Below are 21627 nucleotides of genomic sequence, written 5' to 3'. Positions count from 1 at the left end.
GATGTAAAACAAACTTATTTATAGAATTTACTGGATTTAGGGTGGATTGGATTATAACATTTTCCTCAGTGCTGTAGCCAAATGATACATAAATTATCAGACTATAAATTGAAGTACTATTAAATTTGTTTTGAAAAGCCATTAGTTTCTGTAAACCTGAAAGTAGTCTAAATAGATCAATTCAGTCTTGAATTAATGTTAAAATTGATAAGCTTAAAGTACATGAAAAATGGTTGTAAAATATATATTACCTATTCAAACTATAGGGCTGAGAATAGTGGAAGATATAAGTGGAAGAGGGCTTTCCCTAGTGGCTCAGTGGTAGTACATCCACCTAATAGCGTAGAAGGTGTGGGTTCGATTCCTGGTTGGGAAGATCCCCCTGGAGAAGGAAATGGCTATCACTCCAGTATTTTTGCCTGGGAAATCCCATGGACAGAGGAGCCTGGTGGGCTACAGTCAGTCCATGGGGTCATAAAAGAGCTGGACACAACTTAGTGACTAAATCAACAACAGCAGCAGTAAGTGGAGAATCTGCAATATGGATTAGGGAGAAATTGCTTATTAAAGTCTTAAGAAAAAGAAGACCTTTACTTTTCTTCTGTTTTTGTTTTCCATCCTGCCTTCTATGAGATATTCAGGAGGTAAGAGAGATGCTGCAAGTGAGAACATTCTTATCAAGAGCGTGAGCTAAGCTGTTAGAAAAAGCCTTTAACTTAAAATTCAAAAAAAGGAAGGAAAGAAGACAGGGACAGAGGCACTGTGAGTGGTTGAAAGAGTAAAAGAGAATACATAGAAATCCATGGGTTTTTTGACAGAACTGAACTGAAGCTACTACTGGCCAGGGTTACTTGACATTCATTCATATGAGTAGTATGCATGTATATTCATGTCTTTAATAATTTAAGCTTTTCTTTAAAGATGTATGATACTGAGGTAAATAATCTCATAGTTTATATATTTTAGAGTATAGTTTATATATTTTAGAGTACTTTAAGGGAGTACTAGAGTATTTTGTTTTTTAAGTCTTTGCAAAGGTGACCTGGACTGTTATTAAACATTGACTTTAGTACCATTGTTTTTCTTTAATTGTAACTAAATGTAAAAATGTTTTAGTTTACATTTATGTAATTCAGTGGTATTCTAGGATTCTTGATTATTACAGCAGTGTAGAAAATCAGTTTTGTGAGTCCTCATGATTACATGAACATTCTTTAACATATATAGAATTGTAAACCAATATTTTTCTCTATTAAAGTATCTTTGTGTTTCACTAAATATGTATTACAGGATTAAAGCATTTGGATTGCAATTCAAATCTCTTGGAAACTATTCCTCCTGAATTGGCCAGCATGGAATCATTAGAATTGCTATATTTGCGAAGGAATAAATTACGTTTTCTACCAGAATTTCCTTCTTGTAAACTATTAAAGGTACTATTTAGTTGTTTATTAAAGATATATTTTCTGAAAGTTAATCATGAAAATGAAAATTTAAACTTATTTTACATTAAGAATATGTATTAGTTATGTGGGTTTTTTCTTATAATTTTATCTTTCAGAATTTTATTATGATTAAATATATTAATGGTATTGTTAATAGCATTTTTTTTTAGAAAAGAAATAATCGGTTTTAAAAATAAGAATTTGCCGATTTCATCTGGAGGGTAGTTTATAACTTGAGAAGTAGTATTAGGTTGGTACAAAAGTAATTGTGATTTTGCATTGTTGAACTTTGCCAGTTGGTACTGGAATACATTCTTAAATAAATGGTTACATTATATATCATTTTAATGTACATTTCTTTATATCTTTGCTAATGACATTGCTTGCTGTTTATTTTATAATTATTTTAGACTATAGAAATGATGTTAGACAAAGAGAAATTTAAGCAATTTTTCTGAGTTTAGAATGGATCAGAAAGCAGCAGAAACAACTCGCCACATCAATATCAGCAATGCATTTGGCCCAGGAACTGCTACCGAACGTACAGTGCAGTGGTGGTTCAAGAAGTTTTGCAAAAGAGATGAGAGCCTTGAAGATGAGGAGCATAGTGGCCAGCCATCAGAAGGTGACAACCAATTGAGAGTATCATTAAAGCTGATCGTCTTAAAACTACATGAGAAGTTGTTGAAGAACTCATCGTTGACCAGTCATTCTACAGTTGTTTGGCATTTGAGGCAAATTGACAAGGTGAAAAAATTCAGTAAATGGGTGCCTTATGAGCTGACTGAAGATCAAAAAAATCATCTTTTTTGAAGTGTCTTCTCTTATTCTATGCAACAATGAATCATTTCTTGATCAGATTGTGACTTTTGACCAAAAGTGTATTTTATACGACAGCCAGCAATGACCAGCTCAGGGGTTGGACCGAGAAGAAGCTCCAGGGCACTTCCAAACCCAGACTTGCACCAGAAAAGGTCATGGTCACTGTCTGGTGGTCTGTTGCCTGTCTGATCCACTACAGTTTTCTGGATCCCGGCAAAACCATTACATCTGAGAAGTATGCTCAGCAAATCGATTAGATGCACTGAAAGCTGCAGCATCTGCAGTTGGCATTGGTCAACAGATGGGCCCAGTTCCACATGACAGCACCTGAATGCACGTCATATGACCGACACTTCAAAAGTTGAGTGAATTGGGCTGTGCAGTTTTGCCTCATTCGCCATATTCACCTGACCTCTTGGCAACCGACTACCACTTCTTCAAGCATCTCGAAAATTTTTTGCAGGGAAAGCGCTTCCATAACTAGCAGGATGCAGAAAATGCTTTCCAAGAGTTCATCGAATCCTGAAGCACAGATTTTTATTCTGTAGAAATAAACTTATTTTTTCATTGGCAAAAATGTGTTGATTGTAATGGTCCTATTTTGGTTAATAAAAATATGTTTGAGCCTGGTTATGAGTTGGATACAGCTAAGCAACTGAACAATAGCAAAATAATGACTTAAAATTCACAATCCAAAACCTCAATTAGTTTTGTACCAACTTAATAGATGATGAAGCTAACAAAGTAAATTGGGACCATAGTGTAGGAAGCCTGGAATACCAGGAAAAAATATGTTTCTAATTCTTTAAGTTGCCAATTCTTATTTACCTCATCATAAGATCTGTTTAAAATTATTTACTTTTTTTTTTGGTATTAAGTATATGCATTAACATTGTATTTAAATTTGCCATACTTTGCTTTCCCTTATGTATACTTCTATACATTGAGTTTCTTTAAACAAAATGGTGACAATGATAAATAAAGTTGTCATTTAATAAAATTAATTATCTGATAATCTTAGATTCTGCTAATGGGAAATCAATATGTATTATAACAATATATTATTATAAATCATGAATACAAATTTTGAGTAACAAACATTTATTATAATATAAATAACTTTTTAAACATATACTGATTTGTTTTAAAACTTTAGTTTTTCATCAGTATAACTCTTGGATTTGTAGTTTTGTTCTGAAAATGTAACTACTAAATCATTTCTCTACCTTAGTTTTTTAAACTTTGAACTTTCTGCTGGATTAAGCCTTTAGTTATTTTTAAATTACTAGGAAATTCTTGAAAATTTTCTTTTTTGCTGTAACTGTAAAATAGCTTAAACATAATTAAAAATTTAAGCAACTTAGTTATTAGAAAATTATGGTTTTTCCATGTTTGTCAGTGATTTGAAATTAATATTTCAGTTTTGCTTTCATTATCTAGTATAAAATTGAATACAAAAATACACATGATTGATCTTTGGTTTTGTAGGAATTACATGTAGGAGAAAACCAGATTGAAAAGTTAGGGGCAGAACATCTTAAGCATCTGAATTCTATCCTTGTGCTAGACCTGCGGGATAACAAGTTAAAATCTGTTCCAGATGAAATTACACTGCTGCAGTCTTTGGAAAGACTGGATCTAAGCAACAATGATATTAGTAGGTAAGTTTAAGAAGGAATGATATGAAATCATGTCTGTATTTGATTATAATTCATAGGTTAAAACATGCAGAGATCTTTTTTATAAGTTGAATTCAATAAATGTTTATTTAGCAGGTGTCATGTGCAGACCTACAAAGGTAATTAGATTTTGTTCTTGGCAGCAAGCTTAATATACTAATGGAATCAGTTGTATTTGCAAGTGACTCCTGCGGAGCTCAGTTGGTAAAGCATCTGCCTGCGACGCGGGAGACCTGGGTTCAATTCCTGGCTCAGGATATCCGCCTGGAGAAGGTAATGGCAACCCACTCCAGTATTCTTGTATGGAGAATCCCATGGACAGAGGAACCTGGACGGGCTACAGTACATAGGATTGTAAGAGTCGGACATGACTTAGTGCTATTTTTCTTTGTAAACCACTAGAACATGAACTCGAGGATGGGTAGGTTTTTATCTCTTTTTTTCACTGCTCTAACTTCTATGTCAGTGCCTGGGTTCATGGAAGCTGCCTGATAAATATTTGTTGAATTTGTTAAATGACTATAAAACCATGGGAAAGATATGAAATACTTTGGGGACTTAAAGATGATACAGGGATCACAATTTATTGAGAAAAGTCAGGGCAGACTTTGTGTAAGAAGTAAAATTTTTAGATGATGTTATAGAACTGAGACCAGAGTGAAGCAGGTTAATTGCCTAGAGCACAGAATTTAAAACTGTACTCACTGGGGCATGCCTCACTCTAGTTGAGACATCCATCTTTCAAGGATGACCACAGTTTTCAAGTTCATATGTACGGTGGTCAGAATGACTTTGCAGGAGAAAACTACAAACAAAGCTCTGAAAGTTTAGAAAATAAATTATAGGTATATGTTCAGAGGACAGTGAGGGATCAGGTTTAGTAGGGTACATGTAGTGAGGTATTCAGGTCTTGAAAGATAAACTGAGGCCATGTGAAAGAGGTCCTTGAAATCCCTATGAAGAGTCAGTTTTCATTCGTTAAGAGATGGGGAGATTAAAAGCAAAATTAACTTGATTGTAACCTTGTAAGTTGATAATAGTGGGTTGAATGCTTTGGATAGGAGTGGGTTTATAGATAGGAATTCTAAATAAGTTCTGTTAGATTAATGTAATAATTAACTTGAAAATGCACACTTGCTATGTCCAGTTTACTGTGTTGACAGCTTTTTAGATTCCTCTCATGTAATAAGGACCTAAACTAGTGACAATGAGAATGGAAAGACAAAGATGTGAGAGGTGTGATGAGTTAGAATCTGAGTAGTATTTGGCAATTGATTGTGTTGGAGAGGCAGAGGAAGAGGATAGTGAACAAAGACTCATAAAAGCTTATAAAGACATAATATTTAGAGATGGAATTACTTTACAGATATATAAAAAAATAAAACTCAGACTTACTTAGGGTTATAAACCAGTAATCCAGTTAGGTGTCTGCAGTTTTGTATTTGGATGTCAGAAACCTGTTTTGTTATGAAGAGGGAAAAGGTTAAGCAAGGTAGACTTTCTTCTTGGTTTCTATTTCAGTAGCTACTTTTAAAAGTCAGAATTGTTTTCACAGTGTACATATGGCATATGGTACATCTTGACCATCAATTTGAATACTTGGACAGTGACCATTCTTTTCAGTCACTTCTATTTATGACAATTAGTAAGTGAATGGATATCCCTAAAAGTACCTATAACTAATGAATGAAAGAATTGCTTGCCTCATAAATATTGACATGTACGTTTTTCCCCATGTTAGTCACTCAGTTGTGTCTGACTCTCTCTAACCTTATGGACTGTAGCCCACCAGTCCTCTCTGTCCATGGAATTTTTCAGGCAAGGAATACTGGACTGGGTTGCCATTTCCTTCTCCAGGGGATCTTCCTGACCGAGGGATTGAACCCACATTGCCTGTGTCTTTTGCATTGTAGGCAGATTCTTTACCATCTGAGCCACCAGGGAGTTACCTTTCTCCCCATAGCAGTTTTATTATGGCTACTAATAATATGTAAAAACAGTAGAAAGGAAATATTTGAAACAAAAATGGTGATAAATACTATTTAAGTAATCAGTACAAATATTTCTGATACGTACATTTCTCTTTCTCCAGAGCTTTGGATATAAAGTGTGTATGTATCACAGGGCCTAGGACATAATGAAGCTAGTAAATATTTTCTTTACTTTCATCTAACCTCATACTTCCTAGACATTACTACTACTACTACTAAGTCACTTCAGTCGTGTCTGACTCTGTGCGACCCCATAGACAGCAGCCCACCAGGCTTCCCCGTCCCTGGGATTCTCCAGGCAAGAACACTGGAGTGGGTTGCCATTTCCTTCTCCAATGCATGAAAGTGAAAAGTGAAAGTGAAGTCGCTCAGTCGTGTCCAACCCTCAGCGACCCCATGGACTGCAGCCTTCCAGGCTCCCCCATCCCTGGGATTCTCCAGGCAAGAACACTGGAGTGGGTTGCCATTCCCTTCTCCAATGCATAACAGTGAAAAGTGAAAGTAAAGTCGCTCAGTCGTGTCCAACCCTCAGCAACCCCATGGACTGCAGCCTTCCAGGCTCCTCCGTCCATGGGATTTTGCAGGCAAGAGTACTGGAGTGGGTTGCCATTGCCTTCTCCGTCCTAGACATTAAGACCATTCTTTTCATTTCGTACCCCTCCAGAATCTCCTTTAACAAAATTGATTCCTTACAATGCTACCAGAGTAGTTTTTATAAAATACAGGTTATCAGCTTTTTCTTCAACTAAAAAACTGATGGTTCTCCATTGTTATAGCACTTTTCCTAATTATGTATTAGAACCACAAGAAAAGTTTTAAGAAGAAAAATGCAGATACAGTAGTAAATCAGAATCTTTAGCAGTGGGACCTTAGGATTGCCTTGGTTTTGTTTTTTAAAGTTCCTGAGAGATTTTGATACATCTGGTTTTCTAACCAACAATTAGGAATCACTGTCTTGTAAGATAAAGTCCAGGATTTTTAGCATAATAGTCAAGTACATCTCATAGTCAGACTTCATCATTCTCTCTTTTTCATCTTTGGGTCCCACAAGTATCTTATGTCTACATTGAACTGTAAATATGCTGACTTTTTCTTTCTTCATTTTCTTTACCTTAAAATGCTCTTTTCCTGCTTGACTCCCTAATGGAATTCTGTTCTTTTTAGGTCCAAATCCAGGCTTTGCTACTTCCTTCTCCCTTTAGTCCTTTATCTAATTTCTACTTCCCTAGTCTGAAAGCAGCTTTACTTGTTTAGCATTTATCTAATTTTATATATATATATATAATAGACAATTTGATGATTTTTGACAACTATAGGTGTTGGTATAATTCACTGTCACAGTAATGAACGTTTCTGTTTTCCTAAAGTCTCTTCATACCCTTTGCAGTCAATCCACCTTTCATACACCCAACCCCTAGCAACCACTGATGAGCTCTGTCACTGTAGTTTTCTTTTTTTAAGTATCATATGAATGAAATCACAGCATATAGTTTTTGTGCTTTCTTTCATGTAGTATAATGCTTCTGTGATTCATTCGTGTGATTTTTGTCTTAGTAATTTATTCATTTTTATTTCATTTTATTTTTATACCAAGTGTTATTCCATTATACAGATATGCCACAATTTTTTCATCTCTTCAGTAGTTAGTCGATGGATGTTTGGATTGCTCTCAATTTTCTGACTGTTGTGCACACTCATGTAAGTCTCTATTGGACATAATTTTCATTTTTCCTGAGTAAATATGTAGGAGTGGGATTGCTTAGTTATATGGTAAATGTGTGTTTGAAAAAACTCCCACTCACCAAAGTGGCTGTACTATTTTACATGCTCACCAGCAACATATGATAATTCCTGTATTTTGGTTAGCCATTTATGTCTCCTTTTCTTTTGTTCATCTGAAAAGTTTTTAAGGGAAAGGACCTTGATATCCCTACAACAATTCCTAGTATATTATAGATGCTTAATAAATTTTGAGGTTTAATTTTTATGTATATCAACAGGTTTTATCTTGTATACCAAAAAAAAAAGACTTTCCTTTTTGAATGAAATCTGAAGTATATGATTAAAAATTATTCTTTATGATTTTTTTCATTTAGGAATTTTTTTATTTGCTAACATTTACTTTTTAGCACTGTCTGAGTTCAGTTCAGTCACTCAGTCATGTCCAACTCTTTACAACCCCATGGACTGCAGCATGCCAGGCCTTCCTGCCCATCACCAACTCCTAGAGTTTACTCAAACTCATGTCCATAGAGGTGGTGATACCATCCAACCATCACATCCTCTGTCATCCCCTTCTCCCTGTGCCTTCAATCTTTCCCAGCATCAGGGTCTTTTCTAATCAGTCAGAGCTTCATATCAGGTGGTCCAAGTATTGGAGTTTCAGCTTCAACATCAGTCCTTCCAATGAACACTCAGAACTGATATCCTTTAGGATGGACTGGTTGGATCTCCTTGCTGTCCAAGGGACTCTCAAGAGTCTTCTCCAACACCACAGTTCAAAAGCATCAATTCTTCGGCACTCAGCTTTCTTTATAATCCAAATCTCACATCCATACATGACTACGGGGAAAACCATACCTTTGACTAGACGGACCTTTGTTGGCAAAGTAATGTCTCTGCTTTTAAAAATCCTGTCTAGGTCAATCATAACTTTCCTTCCAAGGAGCAAGTGTCTTTTAATTTCATGGCTACAGTCACCATCTGCAGTGATTTTATAGCCCTGAAAAATGAAGTCTGTCACTGTTTTCATTGTTTCTCCATCTATTTGCCATGAAGTGATGGAACCAGATGCCATGATCTTAGTTTTCTGAGTGTTGAGTTTTAAGCCAGTTTTTTCACTCATCTTTCACTTTCATCAAGAGGATCTTTAGTTCTTCACTTTCTGCCATAAGAGTAGTACTGTCTACAATTTAGGAAATATTTTATAGCTCACATTCTTTTTCTAGTAATCATAATATGACAGTATTGAAACAAATCTTATTTAAAACATGTTTGGCATTTATCTTGAAAGGAAATATTTTAGGCCTAAATTAACTTGGGTTTTCTTTGACACTATTTTATGATGTAAAGCTTGTCATATGTTGTTTGTTTTATAATCAACTGCTTGGTTGAATTATACTTATCCCTAATGTTTTCCTTGAAATCTATTTAATCTTTTATAGTCTGCCCTGTTCATTGGGAAGACTTCATTTGAAATTCCTGGCACTTGAAGGAAATCCTTTGAGAACCATTCGAAGAGAAATTATAAATGTAAGCATATTTAGAATTCAGCTCTTGTTTTTAAACTTGATATTGAAACATGCACATGATCTATTAATATAAAACTACAATGTATGTCTGGTGAATATGTTTTTATCCCCCTCTTTTCAGAAAGGAACCCAAGAAGTCTTAAAATACCTACGAAGCAAGATTAAAGGTACTCTTCTATTTTCTCCCATATATTGAAAGATGACGTGAAAAGTGGTGAAGTGTTAATTGTATATAAATTTGCATATAGTTTTAGTATAAATATTTAGAAGAAATGGCCTCTGGTAGATGTGGTTCTGATCTGAATCCATGAGACCATAAATATGCTGAAATTATGGAAACACTCTTAAATTCACAGTAATACTGTTCTGTCCTTAATCTCTGAGTTGTATTATAGGGTACCAGTTAGAAATTATAATAAATATTGTGTCAGCACCTAATGCTTTACCTTTGTAAAAGAACAAAACTTGACTATTACTGTATAAAATAAGGATTCTGTTGACTGGGAAGTATATTAACAGATTTGAATAATGATGTTGAGCATCATGTGCTTATTAGCCATTTGTACACCTTTGGTGAAATATCTTGAGTTCTTTTGCCCAATTTTTAATTTTTTAATTGTTGATGTAAGAATCTTTATGTATTCTAGGTATAAGTCTCTTGTCAGATACATAATTTGGAAATGTTTTCTAGGCGTCTGTGTGTTGTCTTTTCATTTTCTCAGTAGCGTCCTTCAAAACACAAGTTTTTTTTTTAAATTTTAAGTCATTTTCTTTTTTTTGCTAATGCTTTTTGTTTCATATCTAAAATTTCTTTGCAAAATCCTGTTTTATGAAGATTTTATACTTTTTTTCTTCTAAGAGGTTTATACTTTTGCTCTTAAATTCATGTCTTTGATCCACTGTGAATTAATTTTTATAAATGCTATGAGATAAAGGTCCACTTTCATTCTTTTGCATGTGATTATGCAGCTTCTGTGTACCATTTGTTGAAAAGTCAGCTTTTCTCACTGAATGGTCTTGGCATTTTTTTGTTGAATATCAGTTAACCATGAAATTAGGGTTCGTTTTAGACTCACAAGTTTATTCCATTGATCTGTATTCCTATCCTGTGCCAGTACTACAGTATATTGGTTACCATCGCTTTGTAATAAATTTTGAAATTGGAAGGTGGACTTATGTCCTCCTGCTTTATTCTTTCAAAATAGTTTGTTTTGACTGTTCTGGGTTTTTTTTGCAATCTCATAAACATTTCAGGATCAGCTTGTTAATTTCTACAAAGAAGTAAGTTATCATTCTGATAGGGATTGCATTGAATCTAGGTCCAGTTATGGAATTTTACCATCTTGTTTTTTTTTTTTTAATCAAAAAGGCAATAAATGTAAATGTACAAGAAAATATAGTGCAAAGTAAATCTGTTTCTCACAATAGTGTCCCCCTCCCCCCGAGAGACAATTGCCTTCCTCTTTACATTCTCTTTGATGCTGATTATTAAACATGTATAATATCATATAAGGAATGAACTGCCAGTCTAGGTTTGATGCAGGATACAGGATGCTTGGGGCTGGTGCACTGGGATGACCCAGAGGGATGGTATGGGGAGGGAGGTGGGTTCAGGATGGGGAACATGTGTACACCTGTGGCAGATTTATGTTGATGTATGGCAAAACCAATACAATATTGTAAAGTAATTAGCCTCCAATTAAAATAAATAAATAAATAAATAAATAAAAGTAGCTCTTTGGAAAGTATTGAGAATATTCTATTTTAATATATAATCATGCTAATATAAATGTACATTTAAAAATAATGTTGGGTTTTGTTGCTGGTTTAATATTGTCTCTGCAGATGTAATTTGGCAGTATATATTACATATTCTTTGAAGTGGCATAAGCAGACCGCTAGGGCGCTTCTAAATAGCAAAGCACTTCACTTGAAATCAGTGTTGTCCTCTGTGTCGTTTATCTCTATTCGATAGTCTGTCATTTATTATGTTACTGTATGTAACATAATGTATTTGTGTGGAAAAAATAGTTTAATAATTATTGACTGATGAATGTCTGGTGAGCTTAAGGCAAGAGAAGTATACTTAGTATCATTCAGCAAGTTTCATTAAATGCCTGCAGGGTTGAGGAAAGATCAGGGATACCGCTAATTTTTTTTTAATGTTCTTTTGGCAAGCCTCTGTTCTTAATGTGACTATTAAGACTATTCCATGATTTCCACATTGCTAAAAATTGTCTTATTTTATTTATGTCTAAATGGCTGAAGTTTCTTTCGCCAAAAAATCACCAAGCCATTTCTTTTAATTGTGGATGATTTTTGTTTGTTTTGCTTTTTATGCTGTGTGATGACAGTGTTAAACATTATACAGTCTTCAGAAGTTGGTGAAGGAGTTGACTATATGTAAATGTGAGTGGGTATGCATATTAGGAAATATCTATTGAGAATACAGTCTTATATTTGCTAGGAAAAATCTTAGTAAATATAACTAATGTACCAAAAGCTTACTAGGCTATGCAGATTGCCAGATTTCAAATGATTGGGGATAATCAGCTTCATTGTGTCCTAAACTGAAAAGATAGGCAGATGCCTGTTTGGTAGACATTTTTGGAAAATAGTACTTTTCCTTTGTTAACAAATTCCTTTGTTGGAAGGAATACTATTTTTGCTTGTCATTGTTTCTTCTAAGACATTGTAGTTATTCTTTATCCTTTTCTACTCCTAAATTTTCTTATGGTAAGATTTATTAAAAGATTTTGAACTTTTTATCTTTTTTCTATTAAATAAAGATCAAACTCTATACCTAGATTTGAGTTATTGGAAATAAAGCATATGAAAAGACATTTTCACCAATAGTATCTAAAAATCATGTGTACTCTTTTAAAGTATTTTCAGGAATTTTTAAATGACTTTGTAGTATAAATATTAGTTTTATATAACTTTTCTTTTGCCAGATGATGGACCTAGCCAAAATGATTCTGTTACTGAGACTGCCATGACACTGCCAAGTGAATCTAGAGTCAATGTGCATACCATCCTCACATTAAAAATGTTAGACTATAGGTATGTAATTCATTTTCTTAAATGTTGTAAAACACATAGGTAACTTTCAGAAATAATTCTTCAGCGAAAAGGACAGTTGGTGAAGAAGAATTCATCAGAGTGCATTAGTACTTAGAAGAATAGCAGTTGCAAAAAAAGAGATGAGATAAAAGCATATTAAAAGTACAATGAACTTAATCACCATTCCTTAGGTGATTTGTGTTTATTAGGCTTAAGGAGATTGATATATGGTTATCAGTAGTAATTTTTTATAATAACATTTTATAACTGTAAAATATGAGACGCAGTATTGTTTGGTAATAAAATTTTCTGACTTAGTAACTAGCATCCAGAGAGAATTATACTGGAGGGAGGTCATATATTGGTAACTAAGAAGTATAAGTATCATTTATTTAATGAATACCTCAAGCAGGCAAAGCTTGAGAGGTTGTACTCTGTTTATATATCTGAATTCAAGTCAAATAATATATTATAATAATGTGCTCTGGTGGCACATATATAAAACCTGAAATAGTTACAATGTTGGTATGTAAACCGAGGGAGAAGCCTAATGATGTTTATATATTATGGGCATGTGTTTGACTGGAGAAAGAAGATATACCCATGTGGAAATTGGAAGTGATTGTCAAGTATTTGTCAGTACTGTCTAAGGCAACAATGATAAAAACAGCCAGTACAGTCAGAAGTCTTTCAGTGATTAGCTCATGCTTTGGTATTGTAATGAAAAGAATACATTCTCAAGTCAGATAGTGACAAGGTTTATTCAGTTATCCACAGAACCATCATCAATTCCTGGCCTCTTTTCCTTAATGTGTAGTATCAGTGGGTACTACCTCCTCAGCAGTCAGGATACAGTCTCCATTTCATATTTGCTGTGTTTCATTCACATAGAAATCACTACTCTAAGCCTTCCTTCTTTGACACTGTAACACAAGATAGTACTCATCCATAGTTGTAGTTGTGTCCTTTTCATAGCATACTAGTGTAGTACTTTAGTATGTTTTATTTTACACATAATATACCCATTTATTCAGTAGATATTTTTGGAACTTACTAGGTACCAAATTCTATGTTAGGTTTTGTAATATACCAAATGTTCAGACAGACTTGATTCCTGTCTTGGAATTTCTTGGCTTAGAATTCCTTTTATCTCTGGCTTCCACTCCCCCTGCTCTGCATGGATATGATTTATTGAGTTTATTGAGTTTCTCTTCTATGCTGAACACTATGCTACTTTACATATGCTCTTTCTTTTAATTGTTATAAGCAATCTATAAAGTAGTATTGATACTTTTTTTGGGGGGAGGGTTAATCATTCTCATTCTTTAAAGGCACAGATATCACAAAAGCATAATAAAGGTAACACTTAAGACTATATATCTTAGGTTGTTTTGATTCTAAATTTATTGTGACTTGTTTTCCTTGGAGACTTGAATTGGACAGAAGTATTCTATTTAAGGTATAAATTATTTCCCAATATTAAGGCATAAATGCCTTCAACTGAAGTTTTTAAAATAGCATAACTCTTCAAACTTTAATTTAAATAAATCAGTTCTCTGTGACTTGAGCAATTCTGATCGAAAAGGTAAAAGTGCTCCATCTGCACAGCAGAAAATGGAACCCAAAAGCAAAAGTGGAAGCATAATAACGGTGAAATTTAGGCTTTTTATCTTTCTGTATTATAGTGCTTTTCTTATACAGTTCTCCAGTATCACACATTATATGTAATATTGTTTTCTTGTTCATACAGTCATTCATTTTTGGCATTCCTCTGAAGATTCTTTTTAGTGGATGAGGTTAGGAATTAAAAATTGTAACAGAAGAACATAGGCATAATGCCCAATTATAACACCAAATTGTTAAATTTGCAAATGCCAGAGTTCTACTATACTTTCTTAGTAAAATTATATTTTATTGAAAATATAACTGAAAATTTTAATCGAAAAGAAATGTAATGAAATTTAATGAAAAGAAAATGCCTTTAGATTCTAACTTCATGGAACTGAGGTTTAAGGAAGGTAAATTAACAAAGTATATTAATGAAAAAACCAGAAATAGTTTAGTCCAAGGCCATAACCCTGTGTACTTAGTCACATGCTAAGTGAGGGAGAAACTGGTTTAGGTTATGAGAAAACTAGTTTAGTATCGTGCTAAACTTTTAAAAATTGATTGTTGTCTGCAGTTAACTCTGTATCCAAAGAAAGTTGACAGCTAAACTCTATTAAGAGATTTTTAAGAAAGGAGGCGAGATAGTTTTTAAAATTAAAGATTTAGCTGTTCTCTGCAGTACAGGAATCCCAATTACTGTTCCTTTACTGTATGAATCTTGGACATCTTAGACCTTAAAGGTACCTGTTTTTATTCATATTGAGTTTATGACTGAGTTTATGTCACACCAAAGGTGTGACACAAAGTGTTATGACACAATAGGTTGTCTGAATTCCTAACATTTTGTGAGTTGGTAGGTTTTTGTTGTATTCTTTACAGAACTTCATAATAAACTACCTTGAAAAATCTCCTTATGAAATCTTTAAAGGCCTTTAAAATGAACAGCAATAATCATGTCTTTCCAGATTGCTGAGAATGATGCACTTAAAAAAAAAAATTATTTGTTTGGTTGCACCAGATTTTAGTTGAGGCTGTCTGGATCTTCAGTCGTAGTTGGGGCATGTGGGGTCTAGTTCCCTGACCAGGGCCCACTGCATTGGGAGCATGGAATCTTAGGCACTGGACCACGAAGGAAGTCCCAGAATGATGCATTTTTAAACCATTTTTCATTTAGTGATAAACAGACAGCTTTGATTCCTGATGAAGTGTTTGATGCGGTAAAAAGTAACATTATCACTTCGATTAACTTCAGTAAGAATCAGCTATGTGAAATTCCCAAAAGGTAAGAACTGTTAATGATGCTATTTCTATTAAGCTGTGACTCATTCTCAGTTGTACTTACATCTTAGTTGCAATAATAATTATTTTTCATAGTTTTTTAATAGAAAGTCTACATAAAATACCTTACATTGTTAATATTTGAGGGATTTGGTAAAATTTACTTAAGTATTTCCTGAGATAGGAATTAATAAAATATTGCCTAGATTTTGGCAGAAAGTGCAGTGAGTCCATAATTAGTTTAAGTATAGACTGAATGGTTTCTTAAACTTCAACATACGTTTAAAGTCAAATAGAAATTCCTGGACAGATAATATTGCAGCTGTTTTTAAAAATCTATTTTTATCAGTTACACATCTAAACTGTGATTTTTTGTGAGAAAAGTAAAAGTTACAGAAAATCTTAATTAGCAAAAATAATATAAGCTTTTTTTCTCTATGGTCAGCTTGTAGTTTTAAAGTTTTGACAGTGAATTCAAGTATTAATATTTAAAATTATTATTGTTTCAGGATTGTGGAACTGAAGGAAATGGTTTCTGATGTCAATCTCAGTTATAATAAGCTTTCCTGTATATCCTTGGAATTATGTACACTTCAGAAATTGACTTTTTTAGATCTCAGGTATTTATTGATACTATTGCTTCCCTTTTTAATAATAATTTGTATTTTACCTGATTTTTGCCCTTTCCCTCATGTTTTCCTAAGAAACAAAATTGGTCTTTATTAATAAAATTTTAGGAGTAATCTAAAAGTAAGCATTTAGGAAATATTTTAATCAGATATCATTTGAAGTTATGTGATAAGACAATTATTTAAAATAGGACATACTGACACTTTATTAGATTCATACTTAAGCAAAATTAAAATAGCACATGGAAAGTATTTGCTTCATACTGCTTTTTTCTTTTTTAACATAAAACTGTCCAAATGCTATGCTGGCACAATAGCTAGCATGACTTTATCATAAAAAGAACCCATTTGGTTTCAAAATATATTAGCCACGCAAGGCAAGTTAAAGAAAAAGAACACTATGATTGACAGCAAAAATGAAACTATTTAAGGCTCTACAGAGGTAATAGAAAGTTTAATTTAAATATGTCATAAGTTTAAGTGACAGGATCAGAAGTGTCACAGGTTTTTGAGGGTGATAATAGGTATTTCAGGGTCAGATAGTCGTTTATTTTCTTAGGCTTTAAAACTTGATTTGTAAAGTATATTTCTATTGCCTGGGCTTCTTACTGCTCATGTATGTTGTTACTAGGTGTGGTTTTAGTTTATTAAAATGTAACTGCTCTTGCTCCACTCTCACAGTAGTTAAAATTACAATAAGCTAATTATATCTGTTTGAAGATTTAGTCTTCATACAGAGACAAAAATTTTTTCCTTATGCAGTTAAAACAAGTATATTAGCATATATGCTATTGCTAAATGTGGAATTATTTCTATTTTCCACGGACAGTTACACTGGCAAAACAGTTTAAAATCACATTTTAGTTCAGTATTAAATGGAACAGTGAGAATGAATCCCTGCCCCAGTGCTGTTGACTTTATTTCTTTTCATTCCATCCTTGTGTGTATATGTGTGTCTATCTATGTGTGTGCCTCTGTCTATAACTATACGTGGAAATTTCTAATTAAGTGACCAAAATATGCTTATATCAGTATGTATAAGACTCTAGGAGAAGATACAGACTATCATTTGGTATTCAACACGGATTAATAAAGACAATAATGGAGAAAAATACAGAGAAAAGAAAAAAGGACATATGTTGAGTTGTACAAAGTATGGCATATTAATATATTAGGCTTCACTTGTGAATGCAAAGATATAGGTTAGAGAAAATTACTCAGTGTGATGGATACCCATCTAGTTGGAGATAATTTTCTCACAAATGTTTTCTATTATTAGTAGTTTTGGGGCTTCTCTCTGGTGGCTCGGTGGTAGAGAATCCACCTGTGGATTCAACGGATGCAGGAGATGTGCATTCAGTCTCTGGGTTGGGAAGATCCCCTGGAGAAAGAAATGGTAACCCACTCTATGGGTTTTCCAAGTCCATCCTTGGAAAATCCCATGGACAGAGAAGCCTGGTGAGCTACAGTCCATGGGGTCACAAAAAGAGTAAGATATGACTTAGCAACCAAACAGCAACAACAGTAGTAGTTGTATGGCCTCTAGAATATTTCTACCTTCTTGTTAACCTTCTAAATTTTTTCCCAGATCATTTCAGTGGTAAATGAGATTCCCTTCTGTGTTTTATTGTAAGATAGTGAAAAGTTACACATTGTGCAAATTAAAATTCTAAACTAAAAGTAGAAATGGTCTTCCTCATATAGTAGAAACAGTCTACTTATATAGTAGAAAACTCTAAGTTTCTAAATATACAGAATCCCTTTGCATTTCTGTTTCATCTTTTTCATGTAATTTTTCCATTATTCTTCAATTATTCTATATATGAAATATTTGTATTAATCAAATACGTAGAATACTTGTGATGTCAAATAATACAGTATTTATAGGCATGACCTAAAGGGCTCTGACTGTGGAAAGTATTGCTGATTACAATTTGAAGTAGATAAGGGATTAGTTACAGTGTTTACTCTGTTAAATCTATTATTAAAGAGTTGTTTGCATTACCCGTTGGTTGCACTTTGGTATTAGGATTAGGCCCATTGATCAAATACATAAAGCTGGTGACTAATTCAGAATTCTCAGGACACAGTCTTATTGAAATCAAGAATTGACAAACTGAGCTATGTACATTTTTGTCCAATCAATACTTTAATTATAAAGTTGGACAAATTTTCAAATTTTGTAAATCATCTTTTTCTCTCTAATTTAGGAATAATTTTTTAAATTCTTTGCCTGAAGAAATGGAATCATTGACACGGCTACAAACTATCAACCTTTCCTTTAATAGGTAAGAAACAGCTTACTCACAGTTATTCTGTAGAAAATTTGTAGATCTTACTGGAGAATACTAGAGATTACTAGAGAATAAAGAGACAAACAAAAAGGCTGTATGTTTTTTCCTCGTTTAAATATCCAGGTTTTTTGTCACTTAGTTCCACTTAGAGTTAAAAGTGATGTTGCCGTTTTAGAATTTTCACAACTGATGTCTACATTTTTTTGTTCCTTTTAACTATTTTAAGAAACTTGTAGCCTGGTAGGAAGACAGATATGCAAATAAATAGTTCTTATTGCTACGGAGGAAGCACAGTGCATACGGAGGTATTTCCAGAGATTACTTGAAGGTAGAGGAGGTCGCTCTGAAACTGAGGCTTGGAACACACAGGGACATGGCATCCTATGTAGAGCAAGCAGCATGTATTGACGCCCAAGGATGTGAGAAAATGATGTGTTTGGGACCCTTCAAGAAGTTTAGTATGGCTCAGAACAAAAAGTGAGGTAGCAGAAGACTAGAATAACAAATGATATTGGATGTGTAGCAGTAGCCAGCCCTTTCAGAGCTTTTTATGCTAGTGAAATTTAGATTGCATTTTGTGAACACTAAGATATAATAATTAGTTAAAGTGAAATTTGCTCAGTTGTGTCCGACTCTTTGCGACCCCATGGATTATATAGTTTGTGGAATTCTCCAGGCCAGAATACTGGTGTGGGTAGCCTTTCCCTTCTCCAGGGGATCTTCCCAACCCAGGGATTGAACCCAGGTCCCCCACATTGCAGGTGGATTCTTTACCAGATGAGCCACAAGGGAAGCCCAGTGTAATAATCAAGAATAACTAATTTTTATTGGGAGCTTATTTATTAATATTTATTGTCTGCTGACACTGAACTAAGTACTTTATGTGTATTACCTCACTTAATCTTCACAAAAGCCCGGCACAGTAGGTTCTATTACTATGTCCATTTAGAAATCGAGGAGTGTAGAACTGGGATTTGAGCCCAGGTGGTTTGACTCCAGAAGTTGGGCTCTTAACAATGATGTCATATTGTTTCCTATGATGAAAGTTGATTCTGGTAACAATTTAATATAAATAGTAGTGGCTAACATTTATTATATTACAGATGCTGTCCCATGACCTTTGTATACATTCATTTAATCCTTGTAACAAGTATATAATTTTAGTGCTGTTATTCATGCTCATTTACAGATAAGAAATCTAAGGCACAGTGATGTTAAAATACTGCCTATTAATTTTTTTTCTGTCTGCTCAGTTATTTGTGTTTTCTCGAGTATAGGTTATACCTTTGCTGTCATTGTTTAAAAATATAAGTACTTCTCAGATTTTTCTAATTTTTATTTGTGAATTGAACTGTCAGTTCTCTATTGATATGAACTATCAGTTCTCTATTGAGTTGTGTATTCTAATTTTTATTAATTGAACTGTCAGTCTCTATTGATATGAACTATCAGTTCTCTGTTGAGTTGTCTATTGAGCTATCAGGGCCTTCCCTGGTAGCGCAGATGTTAAGACTCTGCCTGCAATGCAGGAGACCTGGATTCAGTCCCTGGGTTGGGAAGATCCCCTGGAGAAGGAAATGGCAACCCATTCCAGTATTCTTGCTTGGAGAATCCCATGCACAGTGGAGGCTGGAGGGCTACAGTCCACAGGGTCACAGAGTCCGACTCGACTGAAGTGACTAAGCATGCACTCATGCATTGAGCTATCAATTGCATTGTTAATTAATGTCTTTGGGGAGCTGGCAAAACCTAACCTTAGCTTCTTTGTTAACTGGTTAGCTGCATCATTTTTAATTACTTTGTTCATGTTTTGTGGGAGAAGTTGGAGGGACTACTCAAGATGATTTGGTCCATCTGTACCTCTGGTTATTGACTCTTCCGTCCCGCTGTAACTTCAGAACTTCCTTAATGAGTTTACCCTTCATTGTAGTTCAGTTTTTTTTAACATCAAGGCAGCAAAGGAAGGGCAGTATGGGGAAGTGAAAAGGCCACCACTATACAGCTCTCCTTCACCACATCCTTCTCTTTTCCAGTTGAGGCAGCAGTTTGCCTCACGTTAAAACCAAGCTAGTTTCTTTTCCCCCCACCCAGGGATCCTGAAGTGTTACTGAAAATTGCTCTGAGAGCCATCAACTTTCCCAGCTCTCTTGTGGCCTCTTCAGGGTTACTTTGGATAAGAAGCCAGCAACCTAGAGTTGTTTTATAATGTTTTCAAAAACCAAAATGAATGTATTTTTGATTGTTGAAGCCTAAGTCAAAGCAAAGAATAAGTCTCTTTTACTCTAAATATTGGCAGTAATTCTGTTTCATAAGAAATAAAAGTAAACTAAGGAAGAATACCTACATGGAGACGTTTTATAAAGAGCATTTCAGGAAGATTTCCTTGTCTCCTGAATGAGAAAAGAAAAACATGGGAGAATTTACTCTGAACTTTTGTTTGATTTTTTTTTGTATAGTCAATGGAAACTGCAACAATTTAACATATATGTCCACTTAACATATATTTCAAGGGTTCCAAAGCTTATCCATTTTTAAGAATTTTCTGAAAAATTTAAGTGCAGAACTTATACCAAATTAAAACAAACAAAAAAAACCCCTTACATTAAGAAAGCTTTATGTCATTAGATCAAACTTCCATCCTCTAGGGGATAATTTTGCCTCTGATTCCTGTTTGTTCTGTTCATATTCTAATAGGTTCAGAATACTACCTGAAGTTCTGTATCGAATTCCCACACTTGAAACAATTTTGATTAGTAATAATCAGGTTGGATCTTTGGACCCTCAGAAAATGAAGACAATGGAAAATCTGATCACATTGGACCTTCAAAATAATGACCTCCTACAGATTCCACCAGAGCTTGGTAACTGTGTGAACTTAAGGTAAATGCTAAGTTTTTTCATTTATTCAGTTGTGGAAGTGTTTTTGTTTCTTTTTGTTTGTTTGTTTTTTGAGGAACTCTTGCAGGCAAGTTGAAATAAAAAATGTAATGTCCTGTTAAAAATAACAAGTAACAAAACTCTGAATCCCAATTCTGTTTTCCAAATTTTACCAAATGTATTTTTTAGTTTTGTTTATATAGCATGCTATATGTATAAATATAGTACACATCTATCATACATGTTGATTGTTTTTAGTGACACTTTTCTCATTCCTCTGTATGTGTATAACCTGAAACTACTGCATAAAAACATCAGGGAAATATCAACTCCTTAGCTGTGCAGATAGGGATTTTTAAAATCTGATTATAGACTACTACCGATTGTTTCAAGCCCTGCACGGTCTTTCTTACTCTGTGTTTGCTACTACCTCAGCCTCAAGTGCCTTTACCCTGCTTCTGTCAGTAATCAACCTAATTATCACCTTTAAAAACCTTTCCAAACTCCAGGCAGAGTTAGTCAAGCCTAAGATTTCCCATCCTGCTTTGTTAGGACTCATTTATATCATTTCTTTGTCCTCCTATACAAGAGTTATCCCAGTGCTGAGAAAGTGGTAAGCACCTAATGAGTACTTGTTAAATGAATATAAAGGGAATTTGAGACATGAACAGCAAGCCTAGTAGTTAAACA

General features: G+C 34.0%; 1 protein-coding gene across 3 annotated transcripts in view; it reads left to right on the top strand.

Annotated features, from left to right (window-relative positions):
* The window catches only part of LRRC40 (leucine rich repeat containing 40), a 50363-nt gene that overhangs the window by 17082 nt on the left and 11654 nt on the right, over nucleotides 1–21627 (top strand). For all 3 annotated transcript variants that reach the window (XR_011251709.1, XR_011251696.1, XM_069565164.1), the window contains exons 6-14: nucleotides 1291–1433; nucleotides 3756–3928; nucleotides 9102–9189; nucleotides 9310–9355; nucleotides 12143–12251; nucleotides 15034–15141; nucleotides 15647–15757; nucleotides 17977–18054; nucleotides 20755–20940. Coding sequence is in view for 1 of the 3 variants with exons in the window: in XM_069565164.1 (XP_069421265.1) it covers nucleotides 1291–1433; nucleotides 3756–3928; nucleotides 9102–9189; nucleotides 9310–9355; nucleotides 12143–12251; nucleotides 15034–15141; nucleotides 15647–15757; nucleotides 17977–18054; nucleotides 20755–20940 (1042 nt within the window). In the remaining 2 variants the exon portion in view is untranslated. The remainder of the gene's footprint in view (nucleotides 1–1290; nucleotides 1434–3755; nucleotides 3929–9101; nucleotides 9190–9309; nucleotides 9356–12142; nucleotides 12252–15033; nucleotides 15142–15646; nucleotides 15758–17976; nucleotides 18055–20754; nucleotides 20941–21627) is intronic.

The sequence above is a fragment of the Ovis canadensis genome, chromosome 1 (genome assembly GCF_042477335.2).
Source record: "Ovis canadensis isolate MfBH-ARS-UI-01 breed Bighorn chromosome 1, ARS-UI_OviCan_v2, whole genome shotgun sequence".
Classification (NCBI taxonomy): Eukaryota; Metazoa; Chordata; class Mammalia; order Artiodactyla; family Bovidae; genus Ovis; species Ovis canadensis.
This window is presented reverse-complemented; position numbering and strand designations above follow the sequence as displayed.